General features: G+C 39.9%; 1 protein-coding gene across 1 annotated transcript in view; it reads left to right on the forward strand.

The window, feature by feature from the left end:
• The window catches only part of LOC119522469 (RNA helicase Mov10l1-like), a 165,104-nt gene extending 144,064 nt beyond the window's left edge, over nt 1–21,040 (forward strand). The window contains 5 exon segments of the mRNA XM_037820922.1: nt 18,494–18,601; nt 19,294–19,431; nt 19,871–19,910; nt 19,913–19,962; nt 20,993–21,040. Of these exon segments, the coding sequence (XP_037676850.1) occupies nt 18,494–18,601; nt 19,294–19,431; nt 19,871–19,910; nt 19,913–19,962; nt 20,993–21,040 (384 nt within the window).
• The last annotated feature ends 1,328 nt before the right edge of the window (nt 21,041–22,368 follow it).

The raw sequence follows: 22,368 nt of genomic DNA on the forward strand, positions 1-22,368 counted from the left end.
TCTCTGGCACTTGTGTCCCTCTGTTTATTTTTTTCCCTACAATTGTATAAGGATATATTCAAATATCATACAGTCATCCACAGTGTACAATGTTGTTTACAGTATCATCATATAGTGTGAGACACTTTCATAAATCTCATATTTACAGATATCTCCAGTTGATTTTGTTTCCCTAGAGAACCCTGACTAATACAGCATCATACAGCCAGTTAGAGTTGGAAACAGAATTCAAAGTCAGAGTCCTGTCTCTTAACCATTATGTTTTATGACCATATGCCACGCTACTAAGCCAGATTAATGAGTACCAAAATATTTGCTCTGTACAATGTAAGCTGTAGAATAATTATCCAATAGTTTTTCTTCATATGCACCAGTATAGGCTCTGAGAGACTCTGAGTTTAAATACATTCAAGACCATCACTTATTTGGGTCTTATGTCTCATTGTTTCTCAAATTAATTTTCCATATTTTAGCATTTCTCAAAGTGCCCAATCCATCCCTCCTCCTTGCTTCTCTTACTCCTTTTCTGTAGATCATAAACATTATCAAAACTCTTTTCAGTTGAAACTAACTTATGGTAGAAAATATTCTAAGCCTCTGGGGTAAAACAAACAAAATCCAGAAACCCACCTCATATTTGGTTTAAACCATCATTGACATACCTTTCAATGTATTGAAGATGACAGTAATGGATAAGGTGCGTATTGTGAAGCCTGCGTTGTTACTCCTCAAGGTTGGAAGGTTACCTAGAAGGCTGGCCCAGTGGCTCACTGCAAGATGGTATTACCTTGGTGAATGTGCCACTTCCCAGAGCAGGGACTGTAAACCTGAGGTGATCCCATGCTTTTGGGGAGCATTTGGAAATAGATGGGTCCATCAGGTTGTCCATACATACAAAACCAAGGAGCACTTTTGGCATTTAGTAGGCAGGGACAGGGGCACTAAACATCCTGAAATGCATGGGACAGTCATGCACAATGAATAAATGACCTGCTGGAAAAAAAAATGCCATTTGCACTTCCATAGAGAAACTCGCGTATGGCCTTCACTTTAAAGGCCAAGAACCTCGGTCTGCTCTGCATTCTGACTTGATTGTATTGGTGATGTTTACTCACACAGATTCAGATTCAGTGTAGAGATCAGAATCATGCTTTTCTACTTTAACATGAGAACCATGACTATCAGGTGGACCAACAAAGGGAAGGGAGGGGATGAGCTAACTATGGAAGTGTATGAGTCCATGTGTTCATCTCAAGTAGGAACACATCGACATCCATGATGGGCAGCAGATGCTTCCCCCAGGAGTACTAAGGGGAGGGTAGAAGCTGTAACTCATCTTCCTGATGCTTCTCTGATTAGGAGTCCATGCCAAGACCACCTCCCTATTGTGTGATACTTTCTGTGCTTAATGATTTTGTTGCCTTCGGTCAAGCCAGAGCCCAAGCTCACTACCCTCAGAGACTAGAGGTCTCTGCTGAGAACCATTACATGTTAATCTTGTATTTTATCTTCAGAGGGCTGCCTCCTTCCCTTTGCTTTTCACATTCTTGGAACAGCTTGCAGTAGGCCACTTCCAGCTTGCAGTTGGATGAAAGTGTTTTGAAAAGAATAGCCAGACTAGATATCACTCTTAAATGTATTATTTTCACCTATCAAGTAATGTTTCTGGAAATTTATCTTTCTAATTCCTTCCCAGACCAGTTATCATTCTTCAGAACTTTCTTTGTGTTCCTGTAGAACCCATATTTGAATTGACAGATGAGTTCTGTGCATCTTCCTAATAGACTGTAAGGCTTAAAAGGTCTGGTCCTGTGCCTATTGCCAACACCTAGCACAGAGTAGCAGGCAATAAATATTTGCGGAATGAATGAGAGATTAAGAAGGGAGTAATTATAGAATTGGCTCTTGGAAGGGCCAGATTCAGGAATACAGGTCGAGTCTGGAAGGCAGGTTGAAAGCACTGTTTTAAAAATGACTTATTCATTAAAAATAATATCGGATACTTGCCATGTGCCAGATAATGGACTGTGTCCCTGGGTCTGCATAGTCAACAGGCACAAAGACCAGCTTTGGGGAACTCAGAAGCAATGGTACTGGGTAGAAAGTACCTTTAGGGAGACTTAGAACCCAACAGCATTCTGACCAGGAGACTCAGGGAAGACTTCTTGGAAGAGGTGATACTGGAACCAAAAATTGAAAGATTAGTAATACTTTTCAGGCACAAGGGACAGCATGTGGAGAGGCACAACCTCATGAAACATGCGGTGGAACTTAGATGGAGCTGGACAGTCACAGTGGGAGAGAATTAGAGTGGCTACCTTGTACTGAATAAGTGCCAGGTACTCTGCTAGCTGCTGGGTTTGATTCTGGACAGGCTGAGTTCAGAGTTGCCTTTCCTAAGGATGCCATCCTATGGGAAAATTTTTGCAGACATATGGAGATTTGGTTTATTTTTTAAAAGCTTTATAAAAGTATTGTGTCATACAAATAATGTTTTCTTCATTATGTCAAAGTTAGAAAATATAATTCATTTTAAACAAAATTCCACAATCCTGAGACACCTACTTTTAATGAAATACGATATGCTTTTAGAGACTTGTGGGTGTGTGTGTATAAGCTGCCTTACTTTTTCCCCACAGAGATAACTGTTTTTTCTATTTTTTTATTAATCATATTTTTTATTGCAGAATGTAATATATATACATAAAGGAGATAACTTTCCAAGTGTATTTTAACAAGTTGTTAGCAAATTTCAAAGAATGTTATGGGTAACATTTCCACAGTCTCAGTTATTTTCTTATTCTGAAATATAACATACGGGCAAAAGTAATAATTGACAAAGTATACTTTAACAAGTAGTTATATAGGAAATTTCCAAAAATGTTATAAGTTACAGTACTATAGTTTCAGTTATTTCCTTATTGTGAAATATATATACAAAAAGGCGATAACTTTCAAAGTACAATTTAACAAGTAGCTATAGAACAAATTTCAAAGGATGCTTTGAGTTACCATTCCAACCATTTCAATTGTTTCCTTATAGCTATTCTAATACCCTAGTAACTAAGAAGAAAAAACTATATATATTGATTCAGTATCCATAATCCTTTGTTAAATTCCATCTTGTCTGTTGCTACCCCTTCCTCTAATTTAATCACTTTGCCGATCTTCAGGGATGTCTAGGCAGTGACCACACCAAATTTTTCATGTTGAAAATGGGTGCTGACAGCTTCCGGGAGGCGGGGCAAGATGGCAGACTGGTGAGCTGTATGTTTTAGTTACTCCTCCAGGAAAGTAGGTAGAAAGCCAGGAACTGCGTGGACTGGACACCACAGAGCAATCTGACTTTGGGCATACTTCATACAACACTCATGAAAACGTGGAACTGCTGAGATCAGCGAAATCTGTAAGTTTTTGCGGCCAGGGGACCCGCGCCCCTCCCTGCCAGGCTCAGTCATGGGGGAGGAGGGGCTGTCAGCTCCGGGAAGGAGAAGGGAGAACTGCAGTGGCAGCCCTTATCGGAAACTCATTCTACTGATTCAAACTCCTACCATAGATAGACTGAGACCAGACACCAGAGAATCTGAGAGCAGCCAGCCCAGCAGAGAGGAGACAGGCATAGAAAAAAAAACAACACGAAAAACTCCAAAATAAAAGCGGAGGATTTTTGGAGTTCTGGTGAACATAGAAAGGGGAAGGGCCCTGAGGCGCATATGCAAATCCCGAAGAAAAGCTGATCTCTCTGCCCTGTGGACCTTTCCTTAATGGCCCTGGTTGCTTTGTCTCTTAGCATTTCAATAACCCATTAGATCTCTGAGGAGGGCCCGTTTTTTTTTTTTTTTTTTTTTTTTAATCCTTTTTTCTTTTTCTAAAACAATTACTCTAAGAAGCCCAATACAGAAAGCTTCAAAGACTTGCTATTTGGGCAGGTCAAGTCAAGAGCAGAACTAGGAGAGCTCTGAGACAAAACGCAATAATCCAGTGGCTGAGAAAATTCACTAAACACCACAACTTCCCAAGAAAAGGCGGGTGTCTGCTCACAGCCATCATCCTGGTGGACAGGAAACACTCCTGCCCATCGCCAGCCCCATAGCCCAGAACTGCCCCAGACAACCCAGTGTGACGGAAGTGCTTCAAATAACAGGCACACACCACAAAACTGGGCGTGGACATTAGCCTTCCCTGCAACCTCAGCTGATTGTCCCAGAGTTGGGAAGGTGGAGCAGTGTGAATTAACAAAGCCCCATTCAGCCATCATTTCAGCAGACTGGGAGCCTCCCTACACAGCCCAGCAGCCCAGAACTGCCCTGGGGGGACGGCACTCACCTGTGACATAGCACAGTCATCCCTCAACAGAGGACCCGGGGTGCACGGCCTGGAAGAGGGGCCCACTTGCAAGTCTCAGGAGCCATACGCCAATACCAAGGACTTGTGGGTCAGTGGCAGAGACAAACTGTGGCAGGACTAAACTGAAGGATTAGACTATTGCAGCAGCTTTAAAACTCTAGGATCACCAGGGAGATTTGATTGTTAGAGCCACCCCCCCCCCTGACTGCCCAGAAACACGCCCCATATACAGGGCAGGCAACACCAACTACACACGCAAGCTTGGTACACCAATTGGACCCCACAAGACTCACTCCCCCACTCACCACAAAGGCTAAGCAGGGGAGAACTGGCTTGTGGAGAATAGGTGGCTCGTGGACGCCACCTGCTGGTTAGTTAGAGAAAGTGTACTCCACGAAGCTGTAGATCTGATAAATTAGAGATAAGGACTTCAGTTGGTCTACAAATCCTAAAAGAACCCTATCAAGTTCAGCAAATGCCACGAGGCCAAAAACAACAGAAAATTATAAAGCATATGAAAAAACCAGACGATATGGATAACCCAAGTCCAAGCACCCAAATCAAAAGACCAGAAGAGACACAGCACCTAGAGCAGCTACTCAAAGAACTAAAGATGAACAATGAGACCATAGTACGGGAGATAAAGGAAATCAAGAAGACCCTAGAAGAGCATAAAGAAGACATTGCAAGACTAAATAAAAAAATGGATGATCTTATGGAAATTAAAGAAACTGTTGACCAAATTAAAAAGATTCTGGACACTCATAGTACAAGACTAGAGGAAGTTGAACAACGAATCAGTGACCTCGAAGATGACAGAATGGAAAATGAAAGCATAAAAGAAAGAATGGGGAAAAAAATTGAAAAAATCGAAATGGACCTCAGGGATATGATAGATAATATGAAACGTCCGAATATAAGACTCATTGGTGTCCCAGAAGGGGAAGAAAAGGGTAAAGGTCTAGGAAGAGTATTCAAAGAAATTGTTGGGGAAAACTTCCCAAATCTTCTAAACAACATAAATACACAAATCATAAATGCTCAGCGAACTCCAAATAGAATAAATCCAAATAAACCCACTCTGAGACATATACTGATCACACTATCAAACACAGAAGAGAAGGAGCAAGTTCTGAAAGCAGCAAGAGAAAAGCAATTCACCACATACAAAGGAAACAGCATAAGACTAAGTAGTGACTACTCAGCAGCCACCATGGAGGCAAGAAGGCAGTGGCACGATATATTTAAAATTCTGAGTGAGAAAAATTTAAAGCCAAGAATACTTTATCCAGCAAAGCTCTCCTTCAAATTTGAGGGAGAGCTTAAATTTTTCACAGACAAACAAATGCTGAGAGAATTTGCTAACAAGAGACCTGCCCTACTGGAGATACTCAAGGGAGCCCTACAGACAGAGAAACAAAGAAAGGACAGAGAGACTTGGAGAAAGGTTCAGTACTAAAGAGATTCGGTATGGGTACAATAAAGGATATTAATAGGCAGAGGGGAAAAATATGACAAACATAAACCAAAGGATAAGATGGCTGATTCAAGAAATGCCTTCACGGTTATAACGTTGAATGTAAATGGATTAAACTCCCCAATTAAAAGATATAGATTCGCAGAATGGATCAAAAAAAATGAACCATCAATATGTTGCATACAAGAGACTCATCTTAGACACAGGGACACAAAGAAACTGAAAGTGAAAGGATGGAAAAAAATATTTCATGCAAGCTACAGCCAAAAGAAAGCAGGTGTAGCAATATTAATCTCAGATAAAATAGACTTCAAATGCAGGGATGTTTTGAGAGACAAAGAAGGCCACTACGTACTAATAAAAGGGGCAATTCAGCAAGAAGAAATAACAATCGTAAATGTCTATGCACCCAACCAAGGTGCCACAAAATACATGAGAGAAACACTGGCAAAACTAAAGGAAGCAATTGATGTTTCCACAATAATTGTGGGAGACTTCAACACATCACTCTCTCCTATAGATAGATCAACCAGACAGAAGACCAATAAGGAAACTGAAAACCTAAACAATCTGATAAATGAATTAGATTTAACAGACATATACAGGACATTACATCCCAAATCACCAGGATACACACACTTTTCTAGTGCTCGTGGAACTTTCTCCAGAATAGATCATATGCTGGGACATAAAACAAGCCTCAATAAATTTAAAAAGATTGAAATTATTCAAAGCACATTCTCTGACCACAATGGAATACAATTAGAAGTCAATAATCATCAGAGACTTAGAAAATTCACAAATACCTGGAGGTTAAACAACACACTCCTAAACAATCAGTGGGTTAAAGAAGAAATAGCAAGAGAAATTGCGAAATATATAGAGACGAATGAAAATGAGAACACAACATACCAAAACCTATGGGATGCAGCAAAAGCAGTGCTAAGGGGGAAATTTATAGCACTAAACACATATATTAAAAAGGAAGAAAGAGCCAAAATCAAAGAACTAATGGATCAACTGAAGAAGCTAGAAAATGAACAGCAAACCAATCCTAAACCAAGTACAAGAAAAGAAATAACAAGGATTAAAGCAGAAATAAATGACATAGAGAACAAAAAAACAATAGAGAGGATAAATATCACCAAAAGTTGGTTCTTTGAGAAGATCAACAAGATTGACAAGCCCCTAGCTAGACTGACAAAATCAAAAAGAGAGAAGACCCATATAAACAAAATAATGAATGAAAAAGGTGACATAACTGCAGATCCTGAAGAAATTAAAAAAATTATAAGAGGATACTATGAACAACTGTATGGGAACAAACTGGATAATGTAGAGGAAATGGACAATTTCCTGGAAACATATGAACAACCTAGACTGAACAGAGAAGAAATAGAAGACCTCAACCAACCCATCACAAGCAAAGAGATCCAATCAGTCATCAAAAATCTTCCCACAAATAAATGCCCAGGGCCAGATGGCTTCACAGGGGAATTCTACCAAACTTTCCAGAAAGAACTGACACCAATCTTACTCAAACTCTTTCAAAACATTGAAGAAAATGGAACACTACCTAACTCATTTTATGAAGCTAACATCAATCTAATACCAAAACCAGGCAAAGATGTTACTAAAAAGGAAAACTACCGGCCAATCTCCCTAATGAATATAGATGCAAAAATCCTCAACAAAATACTTGCAAATCGAATCCAAAGACACATTAAAAAAATCATACACCATGACCAAGTGGGGTTCATTCCAGGCATGCAAGGATGGTTCAATATAAGAAAATCAATCAATGTATTACAACACATTAACAAGTCAAAAGGGAAAAATCAATTGATCATCTCAATAGATGCTGAAAAAGCATTTGACAAAATCCAACATCCCTTTTTGATAAAAACACTTCAAAAGGTAGGAATTGAAGGAAACTTCCTCAACATGATAAAGAGCATATATGAAAAACCCACAGCCAGCATAGTACTCAATGGTGAGAGACTGAAAGCCTTCCCTCTAAGATCAGGAACAAGACAAGGATGCCCGCTGTCACCACTGTTATTCAACATTGTGCTGGAAGTGCTAGCCAGGGCAATCCGGCAAGACAAAGAAATAAAAGGCATCCAAATTGGAAAAGAAGAAGTAAAACTGTCATTGTTTGCAGATGATATGATCTTATATCTAGAAAACCCTGAGAAATCGACGATACAGCTACTAGAGCTAATAAACAAATTTAGCAAAGTAGCGGGATACAAGGTTAATGCACATAAGTCAGTAATGTTTCTATATGCTAGAAATGAACAAACTGAAGAGACACTCAAGAAAAAGATACCATTTTCAATAGCAACTAAAAAAATCAAGTACCTAGGAATAAACTTAACCAAAGATGTAAAAGACCTATACAAAGAAAACTACATAACTCTACTAAAAGAAATAGAAGGGGACCTTAAAAGATGGAAAAATATTCCATGTTCATGGATAGGAAGACTAAATGTCATTAAGATGTCAATTCTACCCAAACTCATCTACAGATTCAATGCAATCCCAATCAAAATTCCAACAACCTACTTAGCAGACTTGGAAAAGCTAGTTATCAAATTTATTTGGAAAGGGAAGATGCCTCGAATTGCTAAAGACACTCTAAAAAAGAAAAACGAAGTGGGAGGACTTACACTCCCTGACTTTGAAGCTTATTATAAAGCCACAGTTGCCAAAACAGCATGGTACTAGCACAAAGATAGACATATAGATCAATGGAATCGAATTGAGAATTCGGAGATAGACCCTCAGATCTATGGCCGACTGATCTTTGATAAGGCCCCCAAAGTCACTGAACTGAGTCATAATGGTCTTTTCAACAAATGGGGCTGGGAGAGTTGGATATCCATATCCAAAAGAATGAAAGAGGACCCCTACCTCACCCCCTACACAAAAATTAACTCAAAATGGACCAAAGATCTCAATATAAAAGAAAGTACCATAAAACTCCTAGAAGATAATGTAGGAAAACATCTTCAAGACCTTGTAATAGGCGGCCACTTCCTAGACTTTACACCCAAACCACAAGCAACAAAAGAGAAAATAGATAAATGGGAACTCCTCAAGCTTAGAAGTTTCTGCACCTCAAAGGAATTTCTCAAAAAGGTAAAGAGGCAGCCAACTCAATGGGAAAAAATTTTTGGAAACCATGTATCTGACAAAAGACTGATATCTTGCATATATAAAGAAATCCTACAACTCAATGACAATAGTACAGTCGGCCCAATTATAAAATGGGCAAAAGATATGAAAAGACAGTTCTCTGAAGAGGAAATACAAATGACCAAGAAACACATGAAAAAATGTTCAGCTTCACTAGCTATTAGAGAGATGCAAATTAAGACCACAATGAGATACCATCTAACACCGGTTATAATGGCTGCCATTAAACAAACAGGAAACTACAAATGCTGGAGGGGATGTGGAGAAATTGGAACTCTTATTCACTGTTGGTGGGACTGTATAATGGTTCAGCCACTCTGGAAGTCAGTCTGGCAGTTCCTTAGAAAACTAGATATAGAGTTACCATTCGATCCAGCAATTGCACTTCTCGGTATATACCCGGAAGATCGGAAAGCAGTGACACGAACAGATATCTGCACGCCAATGTTCATAGCAGCATTATTCACAATTGCCAAGAGATGGAAACAACCCAAATGTCCTTCAACAGATGAGTGGATAAATAAAATGTGGTATATACCCACGATGGAATACTACGCGGCAGTAAGAAGGAACGATCTCGTGAAACATATGACAACATGGATGAACCTTGAAGACATAATGCTAAGCGAAATAAGCCAGGCACAAAAAGAGAAATATTATATGCTACCACTAATGTGAACTTTGAAAAATATAAAACAAATGGCTTATAATGTAGAATGTAGGGGAACTAGCAATAGAGAGCAATTAAGGAAGGGGGAACAATAATCCAAGAAGAACAGATAAGCTATTTAACGTTCTGGGGATGCCCAGGAATGACTATGGTCTGTTAATTTCTGATGGATATAGTAGGAGCAAGTTCACAGAAATGTTGCTATATTAGGTAACTTTCTTGGGGTAAAGTAGGAACATGTTGGAAGTTAAGCAGTTATCTTAGGTTAGTTGTCTTTTTCTTACTCCCTTGTTATGGTCTCTTTAAAATGTTCTTTTATTGTATGTTTGTTTTCTTTTTAACTTTTTTTTCATACAGTTGATTTAAAAAAGAAGGGAAAGTTAAAAAAAACAAGGAAAAAAAAAAGATGCAGTGCCCCCTTGAGGAGCCTGTGGAGAATGCAGGGGTATTCGCCTACCCCACCTCCACGGTTGCTAACATGACCACAGACATAGGGGACTGGTGGTTTGATGGGTTGAGCCCTCTACCACAGGTTTTACCCTTGGGAAGACGGTTGCTGCAAAGGAGAGGCTAGGCCTCCCTATGGTTGTGCCTAAGAGCCTCCTCCCGAATGCCTCTTTGTTGCTCAGATGTGGCCCTGTCTCTCTAGCTAAGCCAACTTGAAAGGTGAAATCACTGCCCTCCCCCCTACATGGGATCAGACACCCAGGGGAGTGAATCTCCCTGGCAACGTGGAATATGACTCCCGGGGAGGAATGTAGACCTGGCATCGTGGGACGGAGAACATCTTCTTGACCAAAAGGGGGATGTGAAAGGAAATGAAATAAGCTTCAGTGGCAGAGAGAATCCAAAAGGAGCTGAGAGGTCACTCTGGTGGGCACTCTTACGCACACTTTAGACAACCCTTTTTAGGTTCTAAAGAATTGGGGGTAGCTGGTGGTGGATACCTGAAACTATCAAACTACAACCCAGAACCCATGAATCTCGAAGACAGTTGTATAAAAATGTAGCTTATGAGGGGTGACAAGGGGATTGGGAAAGCCATAAGGACCACACTCCACTTTGTCTAGTTTATGGATGGATGAGTAGAAAAATAGGGGAAGGAAACAAACAGACAAAGGTACCCAGTGTTCTTTTTTACTTCAATTGCTCTTTTTCACTCTAATTATTATTCTTGTTATTCTTGTGTGTGTGCTAATGAAGGTGTCAGGGATTGATTTGGGTGATGAATGTACAACTATGTAATGGTACTGTGAACAATCGAAAGTACGATTTGTTTTGTATGACTGCGTGGTATATGAATATATCTCAATAAAATGAAGATTAAAAAAAAAAAAAAAAAAAAGACATAATGCTGAGCAAAATAAGCCAGGCACAAAAAGAGAGATATTGTATGTTACCACTAATGTGAATTCTGTGAAAAATGTACAATGTTTTATACTGTAGAATGTAGGGGACCTAGAGATACCAATTAGTGGAGGGGGAATGATAATCTAATAAGAACAGATAAACTATGGAGGGTAATCTCAATGTTATGGGAATGCTCAGGAATGATTATGGTTTGTAAACTTTCTTGGATATAGTAAGATCATGTTGGAAGCAATAGAGTTATTTTAGGTTTTTTTTTTTCTTTTCTCTTATTCCTTTGTTTTCTTAGGGGTTGTTAATTTTCTTGGGGTATGGTAGGAACATGTTGGAAGCAATGTAGTTATTTTAGATTATTTGTTTTTCTTACTCCTCTGTTTGGACATGGTTTATTAATTTTCTTGGGGTATGGTAGGAACATATTGGAAGCAAAGTAGTTATTTTAGGTTATTTGTTTTCCTTAATCCATTGCTTTGTTTGAAATGTGGGGTTTTTTTGGTTGTTGTTTGCCTGTTTGTTTTTAATTTTTTGATAAACAAAGTTAAAAAATTGAAAAAAAATCAGTAGAAAAATGGGAGTAAAAACTAAATGACAAATAGGGTGGGATGGGGGGATGGTTTGGGTATTCTCTTTTCACTTTTATTTTTTATTCTTATTCTGATTCTTTCTGATGTAAGGAAAATGTTCAGAAATAGATTGTGGTGATGAACGCATAACTATATGATCATACTGTGAACAGTTGATTGTATACCATGGATGACTGTATGGTTTGTGAATATATTTCAATAAAACTGAATTAAAAAAAAAAAAAAAAGAAAATGGGTGCTGACATTATGGGAAAAGGGGACACATCTAGCTAAAGTTCTTGAAGAGGCTATTGCCTCTGGATTTTGAGACTTAGCTTGCATAAGAGTTCTCTGTAGGATTTAAGTTTCTGAAGAATAAACTTAGTGACACTTTTATAGAATCTCCAGTAGGGACCTGAGTATTCTTTAGGGTTTTTGTGACTACTGTTGACTTGGGCTTATCATACTGTGGCCATTTGGCAAATCTAGCTGAAGCTTGCATAGGAGTAACCTCCAGTACAGCCTCTTGACTCTGTTTGAATTCTCTTAGCCACTGAAACCTTATTTTGTTACCTTTATTTCCCCCCTTTTGGTCAAAAAAGGCATTCTTAACCCCTCAATGCCTGGGTGAGGCTCATTCCTGGAATATGTGTCCCATGCTGCCAGGGAGACTCATTTGTCTGAGGGAACCTGTCTCACGTCAGGGGGAGGGTGATGAATTTATTTGCAGAGTTGGGCTTAGAGAAAAAGTCCACATTTGAGCAACAAAAGAGGTTGTCTGGAGGTGACTCCTAGGCATAAATATAGGTGGGCTTATCCTTCCCTTTACAACCATAAGCTTCTCTAGAGCAAGCCTCAAGATCAAGGGCTTGACTTATAAAGTAGGGGGTTCCTAAGTTCACATAGCATGTGGTATGTCCACAATAATCCTATCCATATCTCACATTATCGTCACTGAATTGTACAATCCTCATCACTCTCCATTTTAAACAATTCTCATGACCCAAAACACCTCATAGCTCTTTTCATCCCTTAATTATTTGTCCCTAGTATTTGTGTGATACTAGTATGGTATTCCTATTAATTATAGTCCTTAGTATGCCATAGGTAGATTTTTCCCATATACCTTTCTGTTGTCAACATTCTGTACTAGTGTCATACCTTAGAAGTATATCATGCAAGCACCTATCTATATTTGTAGTACTGATCTGTGGGATATATACCTTTAAATAACCCCTTTGAATCCTATTTGCCTTCAGTACTGCTCTGATACTTACAATCCCATTAACAAACAATCATCACCCCTATCCATTCCCATACCTTTGAATTCACCATCATTTACGTATCTGAACATATTAGATTATTATTCCCCCTCACTAGCTTCTGTTTATCATTAGGTCCCCAATATTCTACATTGTAAGACGTTCATTTTACATTGTTCATGGAGTTCATAGACGTGGTAATATACAATATCTCTCCTTTTGTGTCTGACTTATTTCACTTAGCATTATATCTTCAAGGTTCATCCAGGTTGGCATATGTTTCAGGACCTTGTTCCTTCTTACTGCTACATAGTTAGTATTCCATCGTATATATATACCACATTTTGTTTATCCACTCGTCTGTTGAAGGACACTTGGATTGTTTCCATCTCTTAGAAATTGTGAACAATGCTGCTATGAACATTGGTATACAAATGTCTTCATGTCACTGCTTTCAAACTTCTGGGTATATACCAAAAAGTGGAATTGCTGGGTTGTAGGGTAATTCAATATCTAGTTTTCTGAGAAACCACCAAAGTGTCTTCCACAGTGGCTGAACTATTATACATTCCCACCAGCAATGAATAAGAGTTTCAATTTCCCACATCCTCTCCAACGTTTATTGTTTCCTGTTTGTTTAATGGCAGCCATTCTTATTGGTGTGAGATGCTTTCTCATTGGGGTTTTTACCTGCATTTCCCTGACAACTATTTTTTATTTGACAAGGTGTGGGTTTACAGAACAATCATGCATAAAATAAAAGATTCCCATACATCACCCTACCAACAACAACTTCCGTTGGTGTAGAACATTTGTTACAATTGATAATAGAACTTTTTATTGTTATAGTAGTTACCTTTGTTACACTTGACAAAGGATTATTAAAATAGTACTATTAACTATCATCCATAGTTTTCATTAAATGTTGCTTTTCCCATATACCACCCTATTATTAACACCTTTTATTAGTGTTGTACATTTGTTAAAATTCATGAAGGAACCATCTTGTACTATTAACCATAGTCCATGAGACAACTTATTTTTATTTCAGAGTTTCAATCCTACAGAAAAGTCACATGAATTCTTATATACCTTTCACCCAGAGAACTCCTTTAATTTGGACCAGAACATGTTTTATAGCTAAGGATCTGATTCAGGATCATGCATTTCACCGAGTTGTCGTATTTGTCTAGCCTCTTTGCATATGGAACAATTCCTTAGCCTTTCCTTAACTTTCATGACCTTGATATTTATCTATGTGGTCAAGCTCTCTGTGCCGGTTTGAATGTATTGTGTCCCCCAAATGCCATTATCTTTGTGGTCTTGTGGGACAGATGTTTTTGGTGCTGGTTGGATTTGCTTGGAATGTGCCCCACCCAGCTGTGGGAGATGATTCTGATGAGATGTTCCCATGGAGGTGTGGCCCCGCCCATTCAGGGTGGGCCTTGATCGGTGGAGCTATATAAATGAGCTGACTCAAAGAGAGGAAAGAGAGTGCAGCTGGGAGTGATGTTTTGAAGAGGCGCAAGCTTGCTAGAGAGGAACGTCCTGGGAGAAATCCGTTTTGAGGCCGGAGCTTTGGAGCAGACGCCAGCTGCCTTCCTAGCTAGCAGAGGTTTTCCGGAGGCCATTGGCCATCCTCCGGTGAAAGTACCCGATTGCTGGTGTGTTACCTTGGACGTTTTGTGGCCTTAAGACTGTAACTGTGTAGTGAAATAAACCCCCGTTTTATAAAAGCCTATCCATCTCTGGTGTTTTGCATTCTGCAGCATTAGCAAACTAGGACACTCTCAAACCCACCAGTCTGCTACCTGATTCATGCACAGGCCAGAAACTCCTGCTTGGGTTTGCCTTCCTACCCCGCTCTGTCATAGTCTGCCCTCATACGCTGGCCTTGATCCCCCTTCTTCCCACTAAGACTTTCCTGTGTTACCTGTATGCCTAGCTCATTTAGGGAAGGGGTTGGATATTGTTTTAACTGAGAGGCTTTCAACTGCACATGACAGAAATCCAACTGACACTAGCTTATGTAAACTGCCTCACATAGTGAGAAAACCTAGGAAGGGAGCTGGCTTTAAACAGTATTGCCCTGTTTTGCCATGCTTCCATCTCCCCATGCTTTAAGACTCACATAAAATTCTGAAATCTTTGCTGATCCTTATGTGCTTATCTTTTAATGTTTTCTCACTAAACTGTGGTTTTTGTTGAGTAGTGGGACTCTGCCATATTCACTTGTCTATCCCAACACATACCATATTATCTAGCACTTAATAGACCCTCAGAGATTATTAATGAGTGAAATACAGTGAGCCAAGATTGAGAGTTTAACAAAGTGTTAAGAGGATGATGGGATCGAAAGTGCTAGTGAATTAAAAAGGGCAACCATGGACCTGTAAGTCAGGAAAACAGGGAACTGAAATTCAGATGGCACGCATTTCTTTCTATGACCTGCTCCCTCAGTCGCCCAACCTCACGTGCTCAGGACTCAGATCTGTGTATCGCACCCACCCCCATATCCAGTCAGTCATTGAGTTCTGCACATTCTGCCTCCTGAGTTGCTCTCAAATATTCCCTTCGTCTCCATCTACACAACCTGATCTCAGCCCACTTTGTGTCTCATCTGTAGTAGCCTCCTCACTGGTCTTCGTGCCTCCCATTTCATCTCCTCTAATCTCTGACCAGAAATCCAAGTGATATTTTGAAAATGCCTATCTCGCTCTTCCTTTTCCACGAAAAAGTCTTTATTGGCTTCCCCTTGCTGCAGGAGGGGGCTCCAGCTCCTTCATATGATTACCCAGCCCTTCATTATCTGGTGTCTACCCAGCACTCTAGATTTCCCCCCAGCCACTCTGTGTTCCTCTCTTCAGGCCTTGGGATCAGACTGTCTGGAGTGCCTTTTATAATCACTTCCTCTGCTTCATGTAACAGGCTGTTAAAATGGGCCAGCCAGTTTTGGTTAAGGCCAAAAGGTCAAGAGCAAGTCAATGAGAGGCAAGTATCCTTCTGTTCTACAGTGAGGTTCTCCTCCACCTCTGTAGGATGCTCAAATGGGCAGGTGTCTTATAGCTTGTTTATCCAGTCTTACCCATTCAACCACTGTAAGATATCGAGGATTGCACTGGCAGAGGTGAAGGGAGAGAATTTCTTTGGACAGGGTGGTTAGTGTGCAGTGCATTTCCCCGCCCCAACCCCAGGAATTTATTCCCCTCACCTCCAGTCTTGTGAAAGTACCTCTATCAGGCTTTATATTTGTCCCTGGAGTGTGAGCAGCAAAGGAAATGGTATTTGACCCTTGCCTGTGAAAACTGTTGGTAAAAGGCAGTAGCTGGAAGCTACCTAGCTGGCATCAAAACAAAGGTGAAAGCCATGTTTTTGCTGCTTATGAGGGAGTAGACTGGTTTCCAGAGGACCTCAAGACAAGGGAAACCTCTCCAAGAGTGCATCCTGCCAGGGATACATTGACCTCGCCAGAAAGAAGCAGAGGGAGGCCATTAGCAACAGAAGCCAGGGGCTGGCTGGGGCAGGGTGTTCGCCTACGCCGGTGGTTCTGAGACACATGGTCTCAATGAGGGAATCTCTACAGACCCACAGAGGCCTCAGGGGAGCAAAATCTTTGCTTGTTTGCCAGGTGCAGGAGCACCAGGGCCAGTCCCCACCATAGGGACTAGTCCAACAGGACCTTTCTCTTCCATCACCTCTTCTCTCCTCTCCACTTCTACCTTAGCCCAGCTCTAAACCTGGAGAAGTGAGAAAGAGACTGCAGCACAAGGGAGCTGTGGAACAGGATGGTGGTGGAAGAGGAGAGAAACATAAAGAGGGGGAATACAAATCACCCAAACTCCTGTCCCTTCTGAAAGGTTCCCCATCACTGAACCGGAAGTGGGGGTAGCTTAAGTTTTACTGAAGGTTGACGTCTGATTACTTGGCTGAGACCGAGGTAGAGGCTAAAAGTGATCAGAAGTCGTTTATTTTATCTAACGGGCTAAGTTTTGGGACCTGTCCAAGGTTTCTTCTATGGGGTAGTGAAGAAAGAGCCTCCTGCACAAGATGAAAGCGGCCATGTGGAGGAAATTAAGAGAGGGCTTGTTGATGTTTTTAGCATTTTTATCTCTCTGCAACCTGTGGAGTACGTTTCTCTCAGCTTTTGGTTAGAGATATGTCTTCCAGGCACTTTAAGAACCCTGTGAGGTCAGCAGTATTACTGCTCTCAACTTACAGATTATTGATATGATGTTTATTAAATACCTGCTATGTATAAGATGCTGTGCTGTGATGGGGATACAATGGTGTCCATGTTGGAGCCCAAGATGAGGCTTAGAGATGGTCAGGGGCTTGGCCACAGCCACACATTCGGTGAATTAGAAAACCTGGCTGTGCCCATGTTTCGTTCTTTATTGTCTGACTCCCCCATCCAGAATGTAATCTCAGCGAGAGCAGGGATTTTGTCTTGGTCACTTGTATGGCCACAGCACCAAGAGCAAAGATCTGGAATATAGGAGGCATTTGTTGGATGGATGGACAGTTCCTTCAGATCTCAGTCTAGGCTTCCATTTTTTCCTGACCCGGTTCTTCTGTTTGGCCCTGCTCTTTTGTGCTCCTTCTGTCCTAACACTTATTCCATCCCATTATGTCTGTTTCCTTATACGTCTCTGCATATCTGTCTCATTCTCCATTGTGTCCCCAGCATATAGCACAGACCCTGACCCACAGTACCTGCTTAGAAAATATGCATCGGGTTAAATTGTTGAATTGGAATGAACTCAGAGGCGTGTGGAAAATCAAAAAGTGTTAGTAATGAGAGAATAATGCCTTTTTCATGGTAGGTTATTTACAAGTTTTTGTTGAATTGATTTCGCTTTCAAAGGTCAGTTTAATATAATCGGAACATTTCAGGTGAATTTTAAGTTACCTTCATACCCCTCCTCAATCCCATTCACCTCCTTTCCTCCGTAGAAGCAACCACTGTCATGACATGGCTTCAGGTCATAATTTTGTACTTTTACTTCAAAAAATGTTAGCCAGAAACAATAGGCTTGTTTTTAGTGTGGAACCTGTGGAAACTGCCACAGGAAAACAAGTGACTCCATGACCACCGTCAGCAGCAGAAACAACAGAAACTCAGTCTCTTCTGCCTCTCACCATCCCTTCCTCTCCTCCTGTGCATGAACCTAGCTCGGGTCTCTGCTCCAAGATCTTCTGGATCTGCATTTCTGGCCATAATAATTACTTTTATTTCTGAACCTAGCAGACTGTGGCTTCAGCTCCCCCTTTCCTCTGTCCAGATCCCTACTGGGCTATGGAGATAGTTACCTCAGCTTTAGGCAGGGATGCTTCTTGTTTTCTTCTTTATAACTTGTAACTCCTCTATCATTGCTTTGGACTTGGGTGGATGAAATATTTTTTCCCATGAGATCTTACTATCTTGATATGCATTGACGCTTTCCTCTTCAAAGTAACATATCCGAAATTAGGATTTGTATTACAATAAATAACATTTTAGATTTGATGAAGTGTGGTATAGAATTATTAAATAATATGGCATAATTGTTAAAGACATTATCTGTAATGTCTTTTGGTTTTGTTTTGTTTTTTTCATGTTCTAAAGGTGGAGAAAATCAGAATTCTTTTGCGAAGCATTGATCTGATGGATATAAAAGTTGGATCAGTAGAGGAGTTTCAAGGACAAGAATATATGGCTATCATCATTTCAACTGTATGCAATCCTGTTTTTCATAGAGATAAATGCAGGGTTTTGAAGTCATTTTGAGTTTTATTGATTGTGTTCTCATTACATTCAACTACACAAATCAGAGACTTAACAGTAACCCAGAAAAGTAGTTTGGGCTTATTTCAGTAGCAGTATGGAGACTCCTAAAGCAGAAATTACAGAAGTTTTATTTTTAATAAAGTTCAGAATAAAGGGAAGGGGAAGGGGATTCAGGAAAAGGTGGTAAATGTACTAGAGAAGGAGGTACAATGTTGTTAGAAAAGGCAACTAGCCTCTTTCCATAGAGACGGAAAGAGCTAGAAATCAAAGGGGAAGAAAGTTAAATACCAGCAGTGGACCTTGTAAGTTCTTTCTATAAAACTCATAGCAGATGTTAATTGCGTGCAAGTTTAAAATTTCTGATAAGAGGAAAACAAAAGTCATCACTAACCCTGCCAAGTCGAGTAACTGCTAGCATTTTGGGATGTTTCTTCCTGGACATTTTTCTCTTGGTGTATATATAAATCAGTTATATAGTTTTGTTTTTGCTGTTGTTTCTCTCAAAATGACATTACAATGATTCATGGCATTTCTAAACTGTTTCATATATTGAGAACTTCTTCCCTTGCCAACAAAAATCTATAAAATTATTTTTTTCAGTTGTTTTTATTTATTTATTTACTTATTGAAATTTTTAGGTACGATCAAGTGAAAGTAGTCTTCAAGATAATAGGAATTTTTTGGGGTTCTTGGCCAGCTCAAAAAGATTCAATGTTGCAATCACCAGAACCAAAGCTTTGCTGATTGTGGTGGGAAACCCTCATGTTCTCATCCAAGTAAGCTTTCATGATGTAAGCCATTGAGAAGAGAGGGTTTCAGAGGAAAATATCACCATAAAATAACTGCTGTGTAAGTCTTGTCCAGTTAGCTTGGCCTGAGCTCTCTGTGTCTTGGGTCACTCTGGACTTGAGGCCTGAGCCCAAGAAGAAATACAATGGGAGAATCCCTGCAGAATAGACTGAGCCCCCAGCCTCTACATCATAGGGACATTGTCATATTACCTTGGGCCTGGGGCCTCCTGACTCACAGGCCTTGTCTTTGCATTGCCTTCTCTTACAAGCAATCATGATGACACATACCAGAGTATCTGGGCATGGGCATGGGCATGTGCAGATCCCTTTTTCTTACTTTAACCTCGGGTGCTTTTGTGTCATTTGCAGCCATCCTTTTTTTCTCTTCTTTCTTTTCATTTTCTTTCCTTTTCTTTTTAAACAGGAACCCTCTTTTAGGGCTCTTTTGGAATATAGTATTATAAATGTGTTTACATAGGATGTGATTTACCTCCTGAACTGCAGTCCTTGCAAAAAGTGAGTGTTCCTTTTTCTGTCTTCCTAAAGGATGGGCAGGTTTTAGAAGTTATGACAAAACAGACCTCAAACACGAAGTTTCACAGCCTTGTCCCCTCCCTAGTGATTTGTGCAAAAAAAAGGGAAGAGTGATTGTGTGTGGTGTGTGTGTGCGTGCGTGCGTGCGTGTGTGCGTGCGTGTGTGTGTGTGTGGTGCTGCTTCACCCTCTTACTTGAAACACATCTTCAGCCTCATGTTGAAAAGCAGGGCCAGGCCTTGGCACCTGAACCAGTCTAGTTTCAGGACAGGTGGCCCTGATCTCGATTACTTAACATTTCCTGTTTCCTGGGCTTTAGTTGCTCTTTTTGGCATTAGTCCCAGCAGTTCTTTCCTATAAATTCTTATATTGTCTGATACCGTCTTTTCTTTGCATACCAAAAATACGTAATTGTAACTGCAACTTGAAAAACAACATTAGGAAAAGAAATACTCATCATCCCTGCTAAATTTGCTCCTGTTAGTATTAGCCTTTAGACTCCTCCTTTAGAGGAGACACTAACTCACCTCTTTTGTTTTGCTTATTCCAGATGCATCTGTAGCTAGATAATCGGTGGCTCTGTCTATTCCTACCCAGCACTGTACCATGATCCAACTGAATCCTCAAAAGATGAATGCAGTCTTTCCAAGTTGAAAATGTTTGCACCATTGGAATTTTATAACTGGTTGAATTGGTTTTTTGTAATTGTTGATTTTTTCCCTTTCTGTTGGACAATAAACCTTCTAAGGTCAAAGATCTTGTATGTTTTGCTCATGTTTTACTTCTAGTGCCTGACACACAGTAGGTACTCAGCAATTATTTGTTAGTAGAGAGACTTGGATTTTTCTGACACAGAGGGATGTCTATTGAAAATTTGACTTTCCAACATGGAGAGGCTTTCTCTGCAAAATTAATCCAGGTGAGGTCAAGCTATGAGAAAAAAAATTGTACACAATTGCTGCCAGTTTCCACATTCCTCTCCTATCCCTTTCCTTCCTTGTTATTCTCAACAGGAAGAAAAATCACAAGTAACTCATCCTTGCTACAGCAACACATGTTGAACTCTTCTTTGGGATAGTTCAATCATATAAAATACTATTTGTCAAAGAGAAGAACTCACTAAGCTCAGTGGTTGTTAGATTATCTCCTAACATAATGCAGGAAAGTATGCAGTCTACATCATGACATTTTTTTTTTTTTGAGAAGGAAAAGAGGGTTTCTTTACATGGATGGGAGGATAGGGGGAGCTTTCCCAAATCAGCCTCCTACTTCATTACATTTTACAAATATAGTAATTAGGTGAAAACGCTAACTCCTCTACAAAATCATAATAGTGATAGAAATTATAACCTCTCATATTTGTAAACTGATTAATAATTAAATGTAACTTCATAGCCATCTTATTTAATCCTAGAAGCAATTCTGTGAAGGTAGCAGGACTAATATGATTATCTTACCTCAGAGATACAGAAACCAAGACTCATTGGAGTAAAATGACTCACTCAAGATCTTGCAGTGAGCAGGAAAAATGGACACCTTGTGCTTGTGCTCTGACATATTGACTCTCATTCCAGCACCCTTTCCAGATGGTCATATCACATTTTAGCACTTAACGATGGAAGAAGTGGTAACCACAAAGGGTTTCCTAAGATACCCTGTTCATACTGTTCGTAATGTCATAGTTTAGAGACAGAATCAACTCTTATCTGGCTGCCTGAAGCTCCTAAGATGTGCCTTCACTTGCATCTGAGAGACATGAAGATGCCATGACTTTCCTGCATCAGGACTCTTGATTTCTGACTCCCATTTAGATGTCCTTGCTTTCTAACTTGAATTCAGGGGAAGTGGCAGCAGTAAGACAAACCACCTCCAACTGACTAGATGGAAAGAAAAGAGAGTAGGAGAGTAAGAGGATAAATGTGAAAGCAGAGGCTCTGAAGAGGTGCAAAGGAGATGGGTCCCAAGTTACTAACAAAAACAAAAAGAGAAACATTCTCAGCTCTGTTACAAAGAGGTGAGAAATTAGAAAAACATGGACGTGTATTTATCCAATAATCATTCACTTTTTGCGTGCCAGAGATTGGCTGCGGAGCAATGAATTAAGTGTGATCCCTAAGTTCTGGGACCTCACAATAGACTGAGGTTCCAGCAAATGAATAATCAATATAATTCAATTTCTTGAGTGCTTCAATATTACTGTCACCTATTAATCATCCAGTTTGAATTAAGTAGCAACATGTAAAAAGTTTCATAAAATTAAACCTAAAAATATAGTGGCCTCCATGAAGAGGTTTTTAAAGCATAGAAGGAACAATTTATCATTTTGGACTAATGGTAGAGGAGTTTGAGAAGTGCTAAGTGTTAAGATCTTTAAAGCATTTTCCAGTTT

The sequence above is a fragment of the Choloepus didactylus genome, chromosome X (assembly GCF_015220235.1).
Source record: "Choloepus didactylus isolate mChoDid1 chromosome X, mChoDid1.pri, whole genome shotgun sequence".
In the NCBI taxonomy this organism is placed as follows: domain Eukaryota; kingdom Metazoa; phylum Chordata; class Mammalia; order Pilosa; family Megalonychidae; genus Choloepus; species Choloepus didactylus.